This window comes from Haliotis rufescens, unplaced genomic scaffold, assembly GCF_023055435.1.
Source record: "Haliotis rufescens isolate VD_foot unplaced genomic scaffold, xgHalRufe1.0.p SCAF_1, whole genome shotgun sequence".
Taxonomy (NCBI): domain Eukaryota; kingdom Metazoa; phylum Mollusca; class Gastropoda; order Lepetellida; family Haliotidae; genus Haliotis; species Haliotis rufescens.
Window position 1 is genome coordinate 38,743,471 of NW_025963779.1, and position 13,842 is coordinate 38,757,312.

A 13,842-nucleotide genomic window follows, 5' to 3' on the forward strand; every position below is an offset into this window, starting at 1 on the left:
TTATATGATACAATCACACAAACGTAAAGACCAGTGCTACAATAGCCCGATGAACGTAATTTCTGATAAATATTTAGTTCATTATGACATATTGCACTTCAAATTGAAGCAGAATGTACACGTGTACACGTTTTCTCAACGAATCAACCGGGAATCTAGTGCAGGGTCTTCCAAAAACGTCTGCCTTACAATTTTGCCTATTATTAAACCAGTCAATTGAAACTGACGTTATCGTGCCCAACCTAGCCTCCGTGTATAGAATAGGACTAAATATATTATAACAATATTCCATCACCAGTTTCATTACATTTTCAACCGATTGTTCAACCCACTATTGATCTGTTGGATGAATTCTATCTTTTTAAATTTACTTTTGTATAATCACAATTTTGTGAGGTAGAGCTGATATATTTAGGAACTGATAGTAAAATGTTAAATTAATATCAGTGATATCAGTGTATCTGTATCATATTATATTAAAAAAGAAGCAGTTTGGTATTAAAGTAACACAAGCATGAATATGTATTTATGGTCAGCAAAATATGATACAGTCCTAAGACCATTACAAGCGGCGCACTCCCAACCGCTCCCTATAATATCTGACCGGTCCATTACAGAACTCCAAAAGAACTGCTTGACGGGTTTTTTTATTTCATAGCATTATCTTATCTAATATTACTTTCCCCATCTGGTTTAACGTACATCAGGTTTTCCTGCAGCGAATGTGAACATTTCCAGTGTTAATCCCATCACGATAAAACACATCAACCATTCAATGAGTAGGTGATTTACGATTTATTTGTGAGTGAGTGAGTGAGTGAGTTGGGTTTAACGCCGCTTTTAACAGTATTCCAGTTATAGCGTGGCGTGTCAGCTTAATCTGGGGGGAAAGCCCGAACTGATGCAGGTCTCAGACGTTTACTACTTTGGTGAAACCCACGAGCACGGGTATTGTGCGGACAAACCTAGAAACATAATCGGGGCGAACCGGGATTTAAACCCACAATCATAGGTTTCTGGCGGGACGCAACTATGCACAGCGAATCGCGGCGCCTTAGACGACTGGGTCATCCGTGCCCCCTTACGACTCGGTTTAAATTAAGAAATAAACACAACAATGTGCTTTGACTACATTTAGGTCATCAGTTTATCTCGGTAGACATAGTTCAGTTTAGTTGAGCAGACACTTCTTTCACATAAAGTAGACAATATCGAGCACTATCGGTTCTGGCGGAGACTGGCAGTAGCAACATATCGTATTGTATGATATCTGGAATCCTACCTATCGTATGACAAGCAGGATGAGACATCGCTTACTGCTGTCACTGGGGGCGTTAGGGATGACTTGAACACATGGCACGTGGAAGGTGTCCACTTGGCAGCATTGAAGTGTAGAGAATCTACATAATTGTATATGTAGAGATGGAACTTGGTGTTCAGACGTCGCGGTGGATACACAATGGTGTTGAAGTCTAGGGTGACTAGAGACGTATGTTACGTGGTGTCACCTTCAGTCAGAACTGAATCAATGAATAGTGGTATTCACAAAACTTTGTGGATAGAGATGAAAGTAGCCCAGTAGAGTGTCAGCAATTGGCAACAAGACAGAAAAATACTCTTCTTTATGGCTTTGTCTGAGAGATTTAGTCCATGACATACATATGTATATCTGATACAAACAGGAACAACTAATGCCCTATAGAAACATAACTCACGCACAGTAACAAATTTAATTTACCCATTATTTGATGAAAGATAATCCCAGAGGTTCAATCTACTCGTCATATCCTACATTGTCTACACAAAGGTAGTCTCTCTTACAGACCCTGATACAAATATATCAAAATTAGCCCTTGCAAGTCTATAATGTTTGGCAAGTCTAGATTACTGCAGTATCTAAAAATGAAGAGAGTCTCTGGGCTCCTTTTGATCACATTTTTATTAAGATAATTGAACAACTGTTGTTGTTTTCTGTACGATATGTTCATTTCAGAGACTTGATGTTAGTCTAACACAAAGGCTTCACTGTCCCAGGCTTAACAATACATTTCTTACACGCGTCAGAGCGATCTAGCCACAGCGCACATGTTGTGCCATTGCATAACAGAAAGTTCCACCTTTTACTGCGGGTTGTGTGCTTTGAGGATGTAAAACTCAAATCGGTTAATTAAAAAGTATCCCTATTCAATGGATTCACCGTCGGTATATAGCGAAGTGAAGGCATTTCAGTAGAGGGAACCTGGAATAACGAGACACATTTAAACAGGTCTGGTTGAGGATCTGAATACACTGATTGCCCAAGGAATTGTCTCACTGTCTGACATTGATTGTGATATGGTAAAGTAACTGTTTCCCGTACCTACTGTGTTTACCGACCTGGTAGGATGTGTGACGGGCGTTCTATCGTTGAGAACCCATTCTGGGAGTTGGAGATAGTAAATCAGGAGATGGGTTCTTCAGCCCTTCCATACACGTGTCTAAACAGTGAGAAACGTCCAAACAATTGGATAATTGGATTGTAGATTCGGCTCAACAAAGGCAAACACGAACAGCAAGAAAGCAACAATATCGGCCATCTATCTGCCAAATGTCGACCCTAACACTTAGCCTAACGTTACAATCCCATAAAACCCCATTCAGTAACAAAAGTAGTATCTAGCGTCTGATACAGGTAGTTTATAGGGCCACTGCTACTCGCAAACTGCCGTACTTATCCCTATTGGAATGATAATTGTAGATTGCACTTTTTGCTGGTGGTGGTAGCACTGGTCTGGGTGGTGGTAGCACTGGTCTGGGTGGTGGGAGGTCTGTGGAGGTGAACGGAGTCTGGCTGGGGGTAGTGTGAGAGGAGGGGGGAGGGGGGGGGGGGGCAGAGGGCACGGGGCTCCCTACGAAACGTCTGGTAGGAGCAGATGGTGAGGTAATTTGTGTGGAGCGAAGTCTGTGTTCTGGCAGGATGACGGGAAAGTAGTTTGTCGGGTAGTGACACCACCAGATTATCGTCTGGAGCAGAGCAAACCAAATCATTTATATGATAATCATCAGATTCCAGTTGGGCTTAGGGTGATGCTGCACTTGGTGTTACCACCACGACTGGTCCTTGTGCAGAACACACGAGACACCTGGTTTTACCGTGCGAATCAAGGTGCATCTTATGCTACTTGGATGTTTCATGACTGATGATCATCTTTCCAATAATCGGCCATACACTACCTCACATGTTGCAGTCAATGTGGCGATAACCAGCCGCCTTATCATCCAATCGAAGGTGACATGGCATGAACGGATGATTATGACTTACTGTTCTGTACAGTTTTATGTCTCTGTGGAACCTTAAAATACAACTATAAGTGAAGATGTATCTGAAATGCATCACCCCAAACGACAAACTTACATAGAGGTGTCTGTTAACAAACAAGGGTTCGATTCATTTGTAACCATTTGACCGCTTTGATAGATACATTGTACACTATATTTAAACTAATAAGTTTCATACATGCACTGAGCATTGGCACAAAAAGAATAACAATGGGATTTTTAACACTAAAAAGACAAGCATCATTTTATTTTGTTCAAACAATGTACCGCTACCAACAGCATTTGCACATTCCAGTTCTCACCTGTGTTATAAATCGTCACGGTATGGCTGAAATATTGCCGATATGACGTTATATATTAACTCCCTCACTCACTGTAAGAGTTTATCATGTGTAACTGATTGTACCCACACCTCTTGTAAGAGTTTGCAGCACATGCGCTATTCTCATGAAACGTATGGGATTTTAGCTCACCATCATATGTCTAGCCTATAAGGATAGAATTTGTGAGGTATTGGTTGTTCTAACAATTTGGTACCAAAATCACTGTGTTGACAGACAATCAGATTAATTTGGTCAGTTATGTAAATACAATAGGAATATTATTTCGGGTAATTAGAGGTAAATTCTTACGGAAATATACACCTAAACCCGTCACATATCCCGTACACATGGGTAGTTGTTTATGCTATCAATTGTTTATATGCCGCCGTCATAAAGCATAAACGAACTAACATTCCCAAACAAGCAAACAATATATGTTTTACAACTGCCCAGAAATATTTTTAGAAATACATTATTTCATATGTTGGTCATTTCTAGTGTAACCATAATGCAAGTGTCATGTATAAATACAAGCGTCAAGAAAGTTATGAAACGTCTCGTACTCAGGTATTCATACGGTGTCGTTATTGGCTGTGTTTAGGCGACAACCTGTCGTGTCCAGAGTGTATAATATAGATTCCGTTTAATTCATCAAAACAAGATATAGTTCATGTCTATAAACTGTTATAAATAGTATGGCACCCCTTTATATGTTGTATGTGTGTTTCTATAATAAACAACAAGTGATTCCATGGCATTTGATTGGCTTACGAAACAATTTCTTTTGCGAAACAATATTGGCCGCGCCCTCTTCTGTTTCCTTGTTGGATAAAGTGGATGGGGGCTCTTGTATCACGGAACTATATAACCGTTATATAGATCCGTGGTTGTATCAAGGTACTAAATATTTCATATCATTGTCTTCAGTTTTGTTATAATGATTAAATAAGCAGTTTGTGTGTTTATTATTTTAATTGACTTCAATACACTTTTTTTGCGTTTATGGAAGTAAAAACGATAAAACCTTAAGTAAACGGTATATTCTTAATGAAACTTACAGATAGTATGAAACTATTATATATGTAGTATCCGTTTATCTATACCAATAGATTTTATGGCATTCTTTTTAATGTAGTGTGTGTTTACATGAACTTTATATGCACCTGTAGATATTATTTGTATGGAATTCTTGAATATGTAGTGTGTGTTTTCATGCACTTATGGATATTAGTATGACATTCTTATACATGTAGTGTGTGTTTCATGAAACTTATGGATATCAGTATGACATTCTTATATATGTAGTGTGTGTGTTTACATGCACTTATGGATATCAGTATGACATTCTTATATATGTAGTGTGTGTGTTTCATGCACTTATGGATATCAGTATGACATTTTTATATATGTAGTGTGTGTTTTCATGCACTTATGGATATCAGTATGACATTCTTATATATGTAGGGTGTGTGTTTACATGCACTTATGGATATCAGTATGATATTCTTATATATGTAGTGTGTGTGTTTCATGCACTTATGGATATTAGTAGGACATTCTTATATATGTAGTGTGTGTTTTCATGCACTTATGGATATTAGTATGACATTCTTATATATGTAGTGTGTGTGTTTTATGCACTTATGGATATTAGTATGACATTCTTATATATGTAGTGTGTGTGTTTACATGCACTTATGGATATCAGTATGATATTCTTATATATGTAGTGTGTGTTTTCATGCACTTATGGATATTAGTATGACATTCTTATATATGTAGTGTGTGTGTTTCATGCACTTATAGATATCAGTATGACATTTTTATATATGTAGTGTGTGTTTTCATGCACTTATGGATATCAGTATGACATTCTTATATATGTAGGGTGTGTGTTTACATGCACTTATGGATATCAGTATGATATTCTTATATATGTAGTGTGTGTGTTTCATGCACTTATGGATATTAGTAGGACATTCTTATATATGTAGTGTGTGTTTTCATGCACTTATGGATATTAGTATGACATTCTTATATATGTAGTGTGTTTTTTCATGCACTTATGGATATTATTATGATATTCTTATATATGTAGTGTGTGTTTTCATGCACTTATGGATATTATTATGATATTCTTATATATGTAGTGTGTGTTTTCATGCACTTATGGATATTAGTATGACATTCTTATATATGTAGTGTGAGTGTTTACATGCGCTTATGGATATCAGTATGATATTCTTATATATGTAGTGTGTGTTTACATGCACTTATGGATATTAGTATGACATTCTTATATATGTAGTATGTGTTTTCATGCACTTATGGATATTAGTTTGACATTCTTATATATGTAGTGTGTGTTTTCATGCACTTATGGATATCAGTATGACATTCTTATAAATGTAGTGTGTGTGTTTACATGCACTTATGGATATTAGTATGATATTCTTATAGATGTAGTGTGTGTTTTCATGCACTTATGGATATTAGTATGACATTCTTATATATGTTGTGTGTGTTTTCATGCACTTATGGGTATTAGTATGAAATAAGTATGACATTCGTCTGTATGTAGTGTGTGTATAACTACCATTTGATATTCTGGGAGTGGAGCTTGGATTTTATTGGAAAAAAATGTCCCTGAAAAAAATTCTTAAAAAATTAATTGCTTCAGACTGTTGAAAAATAATTGCCAGCCAAAAAAGTACATTGTTGCAAGGTGTTTTCCTTTTTAAAAAATCAGGCACTGCGTTTAAATGAAAACAAATATCTGGTTTTGTAGCTGTAGCTGGAATGTCAAATGTCGGTCGATTATATGCACTAATAAAGTAAAATCTTGTAGATGTAATAAGTGAATTCTATATATGTACTATGTGTTTATGTATATATAGAACGTGTTTATATGCACTTATAGACACTTGTATTGAATCCTTATATACGTAGTGTGAGTTACATATATGTGGTACAAACTGTCAGATATAGATATATGACGCCACAAATACAACTGATGCCTAGGACTACAATGTAAGTTAAAGTTATATTGCACATGAAGAGCCCTTGAACGGCGAAAGATCTTGTGTGGATAAAGAAGTTTTGACAACACGAATATCTAGACTCTGTATAAATGTATATTTAATATAAATTACATACCACACTCTGTGTTTATATTATATAAACCAGAATTGTACAATGTGTGAAGAACATTTCTGGTGTCCCCCGCCGTGATCTTGCTGGAATATTGCTAAAAGCGGAGAAATACCGTACTCACTCACTACAAGCAGCACGTGCAGTCTGGGTCTGGTTTGGAAAGTTCATGCTACGGTCAGAACATGGGCACGTTGTTTAAAGGTTTATACTCCATACTCCCACCTTGTCATTTTTTAATTGAATTAATTTTATAACAATATAGGAAATCATGCTTGCTAAATTAAATAGGTTCAAGCCACATTTTACATGCTTTGAATTCGCTGATGGTTATGTTATGAATTTGGCTTTCTGGTCGTCGGAATGGTAGTGACATGTGTTGATCGCTATATATGTGATATAATATCTGCTTTGTGAGGATTCCTCCTCATATAACATATTGGAAGTTGTGTGATTGAGAATTATTATGTTTCCTTTTACGATTAAGAGAACATGCTTCATTCCGTTTGACATGGTTTCTTCTATTCAGAACAATAGCCATCGGGTTCTGTGGATGTGTACGATGTAATCCTAGCCAGTATGTGAAACTACACTTTTTCCACACCTAGTTCTCATGTAGCAGCAACCTTAACACACTACAACACTGCTGCCGGAGTAAATGAAATGAACAAACAGAATTAACCGAGTGGTCTGTTCTCGTTAACAAAGCAAAACCTTTCTGCATTATCCACCCAGCAAATTACATGGGATTCTTGTTGGTCACCCAAGTAAAGCTAACTCTTGGAAGAATTTCAACATTTGGCCCGGCATAACACATCGACGATGCGAACCAACTTACGCTAATTGTGAAGTCACACCTACTTGAAGTCTCATTGAATTGACCAACACCCGCACAGACAACAAATGACCCCCGGTCACGCCCCTACTTCACGTGGGTGACAAACTGGTCATTACGGGCACTTGTGGACAATGGTCACACCACTGGCCGCTGGCTCGGTAATGATGCTCGCTGTAGGTCCTAATCTACTTGTAATTAGATTTGCTCGCGTGAATAGTTAAGGACCTAAGCCAACACCTTGTGGCCAAATAGCCCTGTTCTGAGGGTCGCATTCATGTGGTGAGAATTCCTACAGAGGTCGTGATAATGGGAGATCGGGTGGGGAATTTGTCTGATTCACGACTCACTGCTTGTTGATTGTTCTCTGTCGTGTTGCCAGATCACTAAGCTAATTTACACCTCCTAGGTGGTAGCTAATCTTTTGCTTAAAGGTGTTAGTTCCGTACACGGGGTGTCAACTTTCGTGTAACGTGAAGCGGCAGGGGAAAGTGAGCACTCACAATTACCGCTTTTGCTCTGGAAACTAAAGTTTGAAGAATGTTTTCTTCAAAACTTAGCATTTTTCAACGACATTAAACATATATCTTTGTATAGATATTGTTAATTATCACGTACTGGCACATTTCTAGCATAGTATTCCTTCTAGACTACATCAATGCAGATGTATCCGGGTGCGAGTAACGGCACTTTACTTCTTAATATTCAACGGAAAATGCTCCATGGATCTACTGACATGTACGTTAATTTCGTGTAAGAAGTCCAGATTCGACCCACACACGAGCTTCGCTTTTCTCCCACACGATTACTGTTCAAAGTGGAGTGGAGCCCGAACTCCCTCGCCGTGTCTTTCTTTCCGAACGTATCAACGTGAAGCCAACATGTAGGCAGTATCTGTATATATCAATACCTGCCCTGTGCATACATAGGGGTCATCACGAACATGATGTTGCCCATGTGGTAGCGACACAGAACCAAATGCTCCGTTTATAACACTCATTCACACGTGCATATATAAATGCCAATATCAATGGAAGATGTGCTCGTTAATGTTGGGCATATGTCACACGAGAGCATAACAGCAACTACACCGGTGCTTGCTGTCCACCGGTCTCACCCAAACCTAAGTTTCAACGTTGAAATTTCTCTAACCTTTCTGTTTCACACACAAAGAGGAATGAGTTACACAACTGAAGACCTGGTCTTTTTAACAAAAATAAAGTTCTGTTCTAGAAAATAAATAATATTGCTCCAGGCATTACAAATGGTCCACTGAGTAACCTGGACGAAATTGGGTTGTGGGTGAAAATACTATTGTTTGTTTTCTTCTTTTATCCATGTCCCCAGCAAGAGATAAAACAATTCTCCCGCTAACTAAAAGCCCAGCCCTTGAATATCAAATGGTCGTTTAATAAAACAAAGTGCGAAAGGCAGAATACTTGGACTTGAACAGGCTTCATTCGATTCCCCCTGTCAGGTGTCCGCATATACATATGAGTATGAACACATATTAATGGCATTACTTTTCCTTATGCCAGTGGGAAATTAAGTGGACCTACGCGACATTTGAAAATATATTAATTGTGAAATAAGACATACATGTTGAAATTGAATGGAGCATGATTTATTGAAATATATAACAAATTTGCATTGTTGATGTAGACATATGTACATACGATACTTGCAAAAACCAACAAACCCAGCCATGACTAAATCTTACAACGGAGGCTGACATGAATACTTTCCAGACAGAGCTAACAATGGCTTCAATAACGTCATTGGTAAAAAGCCTTATGAAACTGGTAATAAGAATAATAATACATCACATAAACTTTATATAAACTTTTATTCAAATTATAAACACGCAAAGATTAATCAGAGCAAGTGTTGGAAATTATTTCTTTCTTCAGTAAATGTTGAGATGTGAAATCCCAGAGGCTAATTCATTCGGACGTCAAAACCAAGCCCCGAGTTCAATTCTCCCACGGGTACCACATGTGATGATTATTTGCGTCCCCTGCTTTGATAGCCCTCTTCTCCTAATGTTATATTTGCTGTTAATTAACCTCATTTGGTAAATACAAGTGTAGTGAAATGTAACTGTGTCTTTTATAACTTGATATACTCAGCTCTCCAAGACATCTTCCCGAGGCAAGGGTGTTAACTGACTACAAAAGTTCAGTTTCCTACCTTGCCGAACAACGCTGGAATTTCGTGGCTCCATCGTAGCACCACCAGTGGCCATTACGAGTTATGTCCCTTCGATATACCTTCTATTGACTAATCAGATTCCACCTCTCATATCACTTGCATTTGCTTCCAACAAAATGGCGGCGACCAGTCAAGACAATCTGATCGATACTCAAGATCTATATTGTAATTTAACGGGTCTTACCTCGCGAAGTGCATCAAGTCATTTGAGCGCCTTGATTATAAACATGAAAAAGATTTGGAAAATATCTGTGAACGCCTAGTTGACGGTAAACATGTTTGGCAAATCCTGCAGACGATCGATATCTGCACGTTGAAATCCATGTTGTTTACGAACCGGATGTGTAGTTTGTTGCGCGATTTTGATTGGGCTATGCATAGACTTGTTAGTCCAGCCAAAATGTAACTCCAGAATTCCAACCCAGTTCGACAAGGGTGGAAACTAGACTTTTTAGCTCCCTTGCCCCAGGAAGATGCGCTCTAGAAAACCAGGAAGGATCCGACATATTGGGAATAAGAAGTAAATCACCAACAGAAAGTGCAGATTTGTCCATCTTAATCTGAATACTCCGATTTGTTACACCGCCATACAACCAAATGTCCAACAAAAAATAAACAAATCAGATCACATACTGAAAATGACAAAAATAAAAGGTTGGGGGTTTTTTAACTCGTAGGATCAAGCGAAAGCGCTAGTACGTTACTTGTGTTTTACACATAATAATCATAGTTAACGAATATTTCAAACAGAACCGTAAAAATAGAAGACAGGCCAAATACGTAAAGCATGATGACATATAAATATCAAATTTTCTTCAAAGAATAATAGAGCAAATGACGCACTATAATAGCATGAGTCATCCTGCACATTACTTGAACCAACAATACAGAACTGTTTTTTATCGTGGTTCAGTCCGGCGCGGCCAATGTTTGGCTCAGCTTCTGTCCTGCTTCACAGTCAGTTGGCAGACCAGGAAACACAGAGTGACACGGTGTCACCGGGTCAAGTCAAAAAGTGCACAATCTGACAGGAATTGATGAAACAGAATACAAGAGGCGACAATACTAATTGAAATTGATTTGCTGCACGTAAGACGCCGAGCAAGTCTACTTTCCCCACGTTTCTGTTAATCTGGTGCTGAAGAATGTGTAATGGCTGCTTCCCCAGTCGACAGCATTTGATAAAAGCTTATAAATAGTCTAGTTTAGTGAAAACTCTGGCATTAGGGTGATTCAGAGCCGATAATGTCCTCAAAGAATGTTTTATCTAAACGTGTGATAATCTGGCCTGTCGTGGCACTTTATTAGCGCTGGCACATTAGCTAACGGGAATTAGCAGGAGGCTTATCAGAACGTTCCCATCCATAAGACCAGGGATGGGGAGAGCAAGTATAATCTTTTAGAGTTTTCTGTCAAAACGTGCAGAGGATGTTTGATAGTGAATTTATCATACATCTGATGCTGTCAAACAACAAAGTATTATATCTTGTAGATATTTGAGAAATAGCGTGGGGCATGTATATCATATCGTGTTATAATGAAAGAGTACACTTTCAATCAAACTTCACGTTTTAAGTGTATGTTTATGATATTGTACTTACAGATGTCAATTAAGGTGTCTGATATTTCCCCTGATCCCCATTATACACGGCTACAGCTGCAGGACCAGATATTTTTTTAAGTTTAAACCATGAGCCAAAATATTTTTTCTCTGAAAAACACTTTACAACGATGAAGCTTTTGTGGCAGAAAATTCCTCTTTTTTCAAACAATATGAAGCATTATTATTTATTTCGAGGACAATTTATTGTTTTCGATACATCCCTAGGCACCAAGAATATCGTATGGTCGGCCCCTACCAGTTCCAATCAGTATTTGTAAAAGATAACATTAATTATTAATTCATTAAATTAATGTGTTTCTAAAGATGAAATAATATATTTATCTAGTGAAATAACACTATTCCCCGGACCTAGTTTCAGTCTGCCTGATTGACACTATGCCGGTAACAGAATAAGATAAGTGAGAACATACATAATAGATACAACATCTGTCTTTTTTCTGTCAAATAACATATCCTTGTCAGGTCACTCAATGAGATAAACATGTTATTTGACAAGAAAACCTAACATCCCCTATGAAGTAACTGGTAACGTACCATGCGCGAACCGTTTGTTTCAATATAAGGTGCCTCGTTTATCAATGATTATAACAATGGTCAGTATTGATACCAAATGATGACAACAGGGTTTCCCTTCGATCGTTTTCCAATAGATCAATCATAAGAATGGCAAATCTCTTACACTGAAATACGACACATCAAAACAAGAGCAGGCATAACAATAATCACAGAAGTCCATCCATTGCTAAACGGCTCAACTCTGAAATAAATACAAACATAACAACAAATGTCCATCTACGTTTGTCACGCACTTTCTGACACTTCTGCGTTTATCTGAGTGTTCTTTCACTGTCAACTGATTCTTGAACTTGGTCCTTTCAGCCGAGAACCTCCCTGGAACTAGATTCGGCCCTGAACGACACATGATCAAAGCGTTGGAAAACATAGTCCTGAATTGATTGTGTTGCTCTGTGAAGGCTACTGGGGAATAAACACATGTAAAGAGAAGGGGTCAGAACAGCCGACCAAATTTGCTGAAGGTTGTCTTATGGTGAGTTCACAGCGACGTCTATCTCTAATGGTTCGGCTTTGTCATCTAACAGACCTACTGGACATGTATAAGCACAGCAGCGTCCATCAATGAATTCTTACGCGTGTCCATCAGTTGAGTGATGGCCGCGCGATCCAACTATATAATGCAACAGTTCCGAGTTATGATAATCGCTGCTTCCTCCAACCAAGCCGCTTGACAGGTCCATCATATATGTGATAATCACTTCCTTCTCAAGCAAGTCCATCTGACAGGTGTTCATAAGATGTGATAATCACTTCCTTCTCAAGCAAGTCCATCTGACAGGTGTTTATGAGATGTGATAATCACTTCCTTCTCAAGCAAGTCCATCTGACAGGTGTTTATGAGATGTGATAATCACTTCCTTCTCAAGCAAGTCCATCTGACAGGTGTTTATGAGATGTGATAATCACTTCCTTCTCAAGCAAGTCCATATGACAGGTGTTTATGAGATGTGATAATCACTTCCTTCTCAAGCAAGTCCATCTGACAGGTGTTTATGAGATGTGATAATCACTTCCTTCTCAAGCAAGTCCATATGACAGGTGTTTATGAGATGTGATAATCACTTCCTTCTCAAGCAAGTCCATATGACAGGTGTTTATGAGATGTGATAATCACTTCCTTCTCAAGCAAGTCCATATGACAGGAGTTCATAAGATGTGATAATCACTTCCTTCTCAAGCAAGTCCATCTGGCAGGTGTTCATAAGATGTGATAATCACTTCCTTCTCAAGCAAGTCCATCTGACAGGTGTTTATGAGATGTGATAATCACTTCCTTCTCAAGCAAGTCCATATGACAGGAGTTCATAAGATGTGATAATCACTTCCTTCTCAAGCAAGTCCATCTGACAGGTGTTCATAAGATGTTTATTAACGGCATGTTTCAGCAAAGTCGTTTACATGTATTCGTTAGAGCAATGATCTGCACTGCATGATATTCGGCAAATAAGAAAGTGGCTAGGCATAAAACAGACACAATGTGAACTGAGGTTTATTGCCTTGGCCAACTCCTCAATTTGGGCAAAGCTAAATGCGTTGTTATTTGGTCGACAGTGAGCCCAATAACGTCATATGATTAGCACCAAGCGAGATGAGGTTTTAGAGATTTACACGCATCTACCTAACGCTCTTCAAGCAGCATCTGGACATTGTGGCACTTGACACACGAACTTGCCTTTCTCGGGTGTCTGAAAAATACAAACCAAATATTTTAACCAACAGACCATACATGTCCATATCCATATTTGTATGTACGTTTATCAATCATTAATATTATTGTTCTGGCCCCCGGGTGTTGCAGGGCGTCA

General features: G+C 38.3%; 1 protein-coding gene across 1 annotated transcript in view; it reads right to left on the minus strand.

Moving 5' to 3' along the window:
• Positions 1–9,977: 9,977 nt before the first annotated feature.
• LOC124135738 (cysteine-rich motor neuron 1 protein-like) overlaps positions 9,978–13,842 on the minus strand; it is a 33,378-nt gene continuing 29,513 nt past the window's right edge. Inside the window, exon 4 of the mRNA XM_046501258.2 lies at positions 9,978–13,722. Coding sequence (XP_046357214.1) covers positions 13,666–13,722 — 57 coding nt within the window. The 3' untranslated portion in view covers positions 9,978–13,665. The remainder of the gene's footprint in view (positions 13,723–13,842) is intronic.